The following is an 8,301-nucleotide window of genomic DNA, read 5'->3' as shown; positions in this document are numbered from 1 at the left end:
GCGGTGATGGTACAAAGCTCTTTCCCTAAAGCTAGGCTTAAAACCTTAGAGAAAAGTAGGTTTTAGACTCTGCTTTCCTCAGTCCCTAAAGCCAGTTAGCAATATAACTGTAATAATGCTGTATAGTGTCTTTCCTTTCTGCCCTATCCTTTCTGTCCACATTATTCAGGTTTTTGCTACCTCTTGCCCACTACAATAAATTCTAAACTAGTCTTTTCAAATTTTGACTTTTTTTGTGTGTAACGTAAGTTTGTCCAATTTACTCCTCTACTCATAACTGCTCAACAACTCCCTCCTCTATAATAAGTGTATTATAGGTTCATCATGGCATTCATAATTCAACAAGGTCTTACCGCAAACTATGTTTGGAGTGCACCTTTCTGGTCGCTTCAATTAAGTCTCTCTTCAAACCAAAATTGAACTACCTGCTGTTGCCTAAACATTTCATGAGCCTGTTCTCTTCCTCTAGCTGGAATGTCTTACATCCTTCCAGTGTATGTTCACTGGCACTTACTGCATATTTGCAAATTGTCATTGCATGGATTAATTTAGCTTAATTATTGATGATTAATAGATGAGTGTTTTAAATGTCTGCCTGAAGCGATATAACAGTTGAACTTTTACTCATAACCTTTTTTTCCTAAGGGGATACAGCTATTTAAAACTTTTTTGAATAAGGAAAGATATTTTCCTTATTCATTCCCTAGTAATCAGAAAACTTGTTTGTTGAAGTTAATTATTTTTGTTAGGGAATATTCAGGCAAGGAGTATGACCTATACCGAGTGTATGAGTTGGGGGCACGATTATATAACTGCTAGCCAAACCTTGATTTTAGGACAGGGTCAAATTGGGAAGAAGCAAACAACCATAATTCAGACACATGCCCCATAATATAAGGCTATCCCCCTTCAGAGGCTCTCTGGTTTCTTTGTAAGACCCTTTGCTTTCTTTGTCAAGAAGCTTTCCCTCCCATCAGCAGGACTCAATCTTCAGGAGTCCTATAGTATAACCACATCCACAAACATTTATATTATACCTGTTGCACCCGTGGTACTGTGCTGGGAGACGGTTATCAAGATGCATAAGAAAGCAACTGCTGACTGCAAGCCTCTCACAATCTAGTGGGGAAGGAAACTTTATGCAACATACCGTAATATAGATTCATAAAATATACCATCATCGCCTTATGTAAAATATGAGAGAGGTACTATGGCAGGGGAAGAGATTGAGGACTTAATGATCTGCAGGTCAAGGGATTTCCTTAAAGGGTGTTAATGTCTGTGCCTTAGGGAGATGAAGAAAAGGAGAAAGCCATGGTGTGTTCAGGAATGGGGGATGACACAGTGTGACTGGAACCCAAGGTGTGTGGAGAACATGGTAGATGATGACTTTGGAAGTATAATTGAGGCCAGGCAGGGAATGGGCTTAAAAACCAGGCTGCAGAGTTTAGACCTCACCTAGTATTTTAAGCATCACAGTAAAATTTTGAAATCGGTTTTTAAAAAATAACCTTGGTACAATGAAGGATAGATTGATGAGAAAGATTCAATTTAGAGAAAAAATATGATAATACAGACTTGGAGGTACCTGACATTTCGTCACTTGATCCATTAATTTTGTAATTAGAGTTATGTCATAGACCTTTTTTACTAATAATGCTGTCTGAAGTTGGGCCTTGAGTGAGGTTTTAAAGGACTGGAAGTGTTTCATAGTAACTGCTATCTGAAACACCTAAGAGTTGTGAAAATTTGTATTTACAGCACAAATCACTCAGTAGTTGTAGTTTTCTTTCTCTAATTCTTTCCAGGTGTTAAAGGGGATAAAGCATTCACAAGCATTAAAACACATTTGTGTGTTTTAATACACATTAATACACATTTCAATGTATATATTTGAAATCATGATAGCATGCCATGTTCGACATGCTATGCTAAGCATACATCTTACATCATTTAACATTTCAGTAAGTGGTATTAGATCTGTTTTATAGATATGCTGAAGCTCAGAAAATTTAACACATTAGGATCACACAGTGAGGAGATTTTGCCCTGTCCATTATAGTCACCTTGAATGTGTCCCTTCAGAAAAAAACTTGTCTTTGCAGTTGCCTCTCCCTGGGACATTACTCTCCAACATAGTTACAAAACTGACGTCTTCGGGTCTTCACTTAAATGTCACCTCCCAAAGAAGTGACAGGGATCCTTCTGTCTAATGTTGTACATTTTTCTGTTTTACTTTCTTCATAGTAAATTGTTATCTGAAATTATGTATTTATTTATTTTCTGTCCAATCTAGAATATAAATTTCATGAGATTAAGTACTTTGTACTTCCAACTTAAAAATCCACAGTAATTTAGAACAGTTTCTGGAGCATTCTGTACACATTCAATAAATATTTATTCTGAATGTGAATCCATGTCTTCAGAACTCAGTCCCATCCTCTCTGGGTGTTATTTTTCCTCTACTAAACACAGTGGAAGGGGCATGGCTGATAATATAATCTGAGGAACTGTGTACCTGGGCCCCAGACTGATTAACTTTTAAAAACTGAATATTTACTTACGAGGAAAAGAAATTCACAGGTCATTCTCTTTCTCATTAGTCAAGATTATTTGATTATATCTAAGCTTGTAGTTACATGTGTAGTTACTGAAGACGTGTGATTAGTTAACATGTAAACATGTTTGGTAGATTACTGTTTAGAATTTGACCTTTTCTTATATGCTCATGTTGGCTGATTTTTATAAGAGAATACTGAGATTTACATAAAATAGACACTGTTTCTGGCTATTTTGATTTTCAAAGCGCTAGACATTTAAAAATGCATGTTGTGTCTGACAAATTAGTGAACTGATATTATCTCCACAAAAAATAACAGTTTTGAGAGGGCAAATCCTTTCTTTCTGTCCTCAAACTACATTTTTCTTTGGTGGTTTTAGATGGGTCTTTATGGAAGCGTGATGTTTCTTTGTCTTGTTGGAATCTGAGGTAACTTACTCTGTCTATAGCATATTAACCACCTCTTTTTCTCTCTGTTTCACGTATCTAGGAATAGCTTGCTGAATAACTCCTAAGTTTAAGAAGGTGGACTGTGAAGTAATTTTAAGTACATTTCTTGGTGTTCTGTGAGGGTCCATGATCTTAGCTCAGTTAATTAGCTTAGTTAAAATTGTATGAAAGCATTCATGTGATTCTAAACCATGGAAGAAGCAAAACGCTTCAAAAACAACCTGCCCCTTACCTTGATCCCCATCTTCTCAAAAACCATGGCGTAATGGAAATGAACAGAATAATGGTTGACGAGCAAAATTTTAAGGCATTCTAAGTATCACTGGTTGGTTTAATAAAATTAATTAGCCTGCCATGGAGAAAATTTACTAGCATGCTGGTTAATTTCACAATGTAAAGTCAGGGAAGGGAGGTAGGGTTGAGGGAACAAACCTTATTAGTTTTGAATAATTATTTAAAGATGTGGACCTGCTTATTTCAAACACTTGGATTGCCAAATCCATTAAGGATTTAAAATCTCAATTTTTGCATCCCAGTATATATGGGAAGTTACCTCTCTAGATGAAATCATAAGCATATTAGTTAACAACTAAATTACTTCATCTTAAATAATACAGAACAAGTAGAATCCTAATAAAACCATGGGAATGAGAACCTACCTGAAGACTGGCTCACGGGAGGTTTCCATAATCTTAATTTGCTATTGATGCAGTTATTGCTTTTTCTTGTCTTTTTAATCCAAACAAGATGTTTGCAGTGGCCGTGGAAAAGTGCCTGAAATCACATGCCTGAATTCATTTAATTTGCCGACACTGTCTTTTTCTCTCCTTTCTGGTAATGGGCAAGAGTCAGTTCTGGTGCATTAGGTACTAAATCTCCTCAACTGCCATCCGGAAAGAAAGATTTAAAATTGCGCTTCAAACCTACAAACTGATTTAGTTTTAAAGCACAAGCACTTCTCCTGTGGAGTCTAAATTAACCTGCAGAAAGGACACAGAACCTGAGAAATTAAACAAGTCAGAGCCAAGGCTCAGGCCAACCATAGGAACCATTTTGGTTTCTTTCATTTGAGACCCGTGGTGCGTAAGGAAGGGGAGCAAAAACAGGCTTAGAGGCACAACTTGTGTAAGAAAGTGCAATACCTTATTAATTGCTTGGGACCTGGATGTGGAGAAAACAGTGGTGCAGGGGACCTAATCAAATTCCTTATCCTCTTTTCTTTTTGGGTGCTCGGCAGCCATTTTCAATGTGGATGACTCCGTGGTTGATCTGGAGACCCTGGCAGCCTTATATGAAAATGTGAGTGTCAAAGACTTACAGAGCTGGCATTTCCATATTTATCTTCCACCTGAGAATGACTGAGCCATTCATGTTCTTTGGTAGTAAGGGTTTTGACATGGCCTGGAAGAGATTAAGGCATAGAAACACAAGCTTGAATGGGAGTGGATGTGAGAAGCATTAAGTTCCTAACTCCCACTGTGGTATCTAGAGTGGTGGATCTCATTGCACACTTGCAAGGCAGGGCATCTCAGGTGGACATCACTTATGTGCCCTGGAACCCAGTCCACTCACTTGCTGGCAGAGTGAATGAAGGTAAGCTGCCTACTGAAATGACAATGTGTACCAGGATCTCCTTCTGAGGAATGGGACTGCTGATACCAGCTTGGATGATTACTCTTAGTCCAAATGAGTTGATGACACTGAATGTGGGAAGGTGTCTAGAATGGTGGGTATGTGTTTTGGATTTATAGTGAGACACTCTTAGGTTTGAGTTCCAGCTGTGTCTACCATTGCCTGCCAAGTGACCTTGGGCCAGTTACTTAAACTCCCTAATTTCATTTGATCATCAGTCCAGTGGGGATTATAGCAGGCTCTATCTGATTTTTTTTAATCAAATGAGCATTTAATATGTGTAGCAGTAGCAACGTATTTTGAAAGTCAACAGGAATATACACATACAAGGCCTTTTGATTTGGGTTTTAAGTCGACATAACCAGCAGAATTATCAGGCTCTCTTAAGAAGATAACACAGCAGAGTCAGAATTCCCATGATTGTTAATTGTTTTGCTTCACTGACTGTTAGGATACAAAAACATAGCTTGAACCACATTCTTTTAAGTAATAGTATTTCCCAGGAAGCTGTCTAGGGCTCTATAGTATGCTGTGGTCACTCAGTTCAAAAGATGATTCATTTCAATATTTTGTCCCCTGGGACCTTACGTCTTTTACAGAAAATTTCCAAAGTCTAATATTCTAGGCCTGGTGGCATCACCAACTCCTTGCTCATTTTCACATCTTTTGTATGTATCAGGAGCTGCTTCATACAAGTGGGTGGGAACCTCTCACATTTCCCTTAGTAAAGCTTTTATTAATAAACCACAAAGTACACAAATAACAGGCCATTGAGAGCCAGTTATTCATTTGAATACTTGGAGGTGAGCAAGGTATAGTGGCAGAAAGAGTTCCAAGTCTGAAGCTCTTTAACAGTTACTTAGTACAAGCCTCAGTGGAATAATCTGTAAATTGAGGATACAGTGGTTCATGTTAAAGGACTTTGTCAAAGGCAGTACCTTCCAGATGCTTTTTGTTGTTACCACGAGCTCAGGACTATGCACACAGTTGCCGCTTGTTAGCTCACAGTAGAGATAAGCTGCATACAACTGAAATAGGTGGATAAATTGAGGAAGTAAGTAACTAAATGACAATATAAGTGGTACAGACAATGAGTGCTTATGAAATTTGAAAAAAGGGATGATGGTAACTACAAATAAAAGAGCTGCAAGCCCATATAATTTAGGGCTGTTCTAGGGGTAAGGAAGCAAATTCTAAGAACAATTTGTCCCCAGCCTCCTTACAGGGGAAGAGACGGGTTTCAAAGGTAGAACTCAAATAGCTATACTTCTGTGTCCAGCTGCATGCACTTGTTAGGACCATTTGCATTGAATCTTAAACTTGAGCATGCATCAAAATCACCTGGTGGGGTTGTGCCCCACCCCAGTTCTTGTGTCTAGGGTGGGCCAGCAATTTTCATTTCTAACAAGTGACAGGTGATGTTGTTGATGCTGCTGGTCTAGGAACCACACTTTGAGACCCACTGCCATTACAAGAGTCTCACTGCCCTTTTTTTTTTGTTTTGTATTCTATTTTGGTACAGAGAGCCCAAGAGGATGAGCTGGTTAAAATAAGAAAGTATTACGAGATATCCAAAGAAGAAGAACTGAAGCTGCTGGATAAACCTGAGCAGTAAGTATACTTAACGCTTTTCTGTTTGGCCAAAAGGAGAACTGCAATTTCTGTCTTGTCTCCCAGCTCAGAATAACAAAATCTAAATTGTGCAGTGAGCTAAATCACAACACCATCATTCCTGTGACCTATTGCAGGCAGCAGGATGACCCTGCTGCCGGGAAAAGCAGCGATGAGATTTGTGCTCCTGGCTACAGCGTGTCTCACCCACTTCCCCCACCCCACGAGACTCCCGTTTCTTGTTCTAGCAACTTGTTAAATCCTCCTAGACTAAACATTTTTACCAAAAGGGTAACTGAGGAAGGAAGAGGCATTGTTCTATTTAAGGTTCTGCTGATGTAGTTGAAAAGATGATATCAGAGTCACAGAATTCAAATTTATTTTCCTAAAGGTCATATCCAGTAAATGCAGCCTGAATGTGCCAGCTTTTCCTCAAACTTCTCCACCTGCTCTGCCCAAGTTACATGTGGCTTTTTCTCACCCTTACTCTGCACATGCTTGTTCTTCTCTCCACTCAATCTCTAGCTGCTTGCTCTGTCATTTGCGATGCCGTTCCATAGGCTTTGAAAACCCAGCACTCCGGGGTGTAACTGAGTGACTCTTGGGGTCTTGAAACCACAGATAAGCTCCTGGGGCTCTGCAGTCCCACGCTCCTGCCTTGGTTTCCAGGGCCTAAGACTCTGTGAGAATGTAAAATGGGTTCAGAGGACACAGGGGCTGCTTCTGTTTGTTGCTACCTTGAATTTTTTTTGTCCAATTCAGGCCAACCCTCTCAACCTAGAGATGAGGCAAGTGTAGCAACCGAAGCAGAAATGGAGTGATCAGATCAGGGTTACAAGTCAGCCCTAGAAGCATCCAAGTTTCTCTGGCTTGCACTGGGGCTTCCATTACTTGTCCTTTGGATCCTCTAGAATAGGGGTTCCCAACCCCTGGGCCACAGACTAGTACCAGTCCTTGGCCTGTTAGGAACCAAGCCACACAGCAGGTGATTAGTGAACAGTGACCGACAAGCAAGCCAGCATTACCACCTGAGCTCTGCCTCCTGTCAGATCAGCAGCAGCATTAGATTCTCATAGGAGCACAAACCCTATTGTGAACTGCACATGAGATGGATCCAGGTTGTGTGCTCATGAGAATCTAATGATGATCTGTCACTGCCTCTCATCACTACTAGATGGGACCATGTAGTTTCAGAAAAACAAGCTCAGGGCTCCCACTAATTCTACATTATGGCGAGTCATATACTTATTTCATTATATATTACAATGTAATAATACAAATAAAGTACACAATAAATGTAATGAGTTTGGTCATCTCAAAACCATCCCATCCCCCAACCCCAACCCCTGGTCTGTGGAAAAATTGTCTTCCTTGAAACCAGTCCCTTGTGCTAAAAAGGTATTCTATAGCAGCTGTGCCCAACCTAAGTCCCCATGGATGCCTGGACATTTAGACTTAGGATAACATCTCTAAATGACTGGGGATGGGAGTCAGGAAGAGAATTCTGGGTTTACTCAGTCACTGACAAACCTACATGATGGTTTTGGGAACCTTGGATGACTTGCTCTCACATGGAGTGTGGTTCAAGATGCTCACCTCAAATTGGTTTCTAAAGCCTAGGGATATTGTGAATCAAGTCAAATGAGTTTCCTCTGCTGTCTTGTTCCACTGACTTGAGACACCTTCCTTACCAGTCCCTATCCTCAACTGATCTATGGTTTATTTCCAAGTCATATTTCCTAATAAAACAAATTAATCCCTCCTAAGATGCTAATGACTCAAAGTAAAGTGACTAATAATGGGATATTTCAACACTGGCAAGGCCATGGGGATGTATTTGGGCACAGCCAGCATATCAAGCAATAGGATAGTGCTGGTTACAGCAAGTTACACAGTAATATTCTCCTCTAAGCCTGGAGTTGGCAAACCTTTCCTGTAAAGGACTAGATAATAAGTATTCTAGGCTTTGTGACTTACAGGATGTTACAGATATTCAAGTCAGCCATTGCAATGCAAAAGCAACCACAAGCAATAAACAAATGGGTATG

General features: G+C 39.7%; 1 protein-coding gene across 2 annotated transcripts in view; it reads left to right on the top strand.

The window, feature by feature from the left end:
• FMN1 (formin 1) overlaps positions 1-8,301 on the top strand; it is a 421,043-nt gene that overhangs the window by 280,202 nt on the left and 132,540 nt on the right. For both annotated transcript variants that reach the window (XM_017539536.2, XM_017539537.2), the window contains 2 exons: positions 4,248-4,309; positions 6,165-6,253. In XM_017539536.2, the coding sequence (XP_017395025.1) occupies positions 4,248-4,309; positions 6,165-6,253 (151 nt within the window). The remainder of the gene's footprint in view (positions 1-4,247; positions 4,310-6,164; positions 6,254-8,301) is intronic.

The sequence above is a fragment of the Cebus imitator genome, unplaced genomic scaffold (assembly GCF_001604975.1).
Source record: "Cebus imitator isolate Cc_AM_T3 unplaced genomic scaffold, Cebus_imitator-1.0 Scaffold119, whole genome shotgun sequence".
Classification (NCBI taxonomy): domain Eukaryota; kingdom Metazoa; phylum Chordata; class Mammalia; order Primates; family Cebidae; genus Cebus; species Cebus imitator.
The sequence above is the reverse complement of the archived record's forward strand: the minus strand, read 5'-3'. Positions and strand labels throughout refer to the sequence as shown.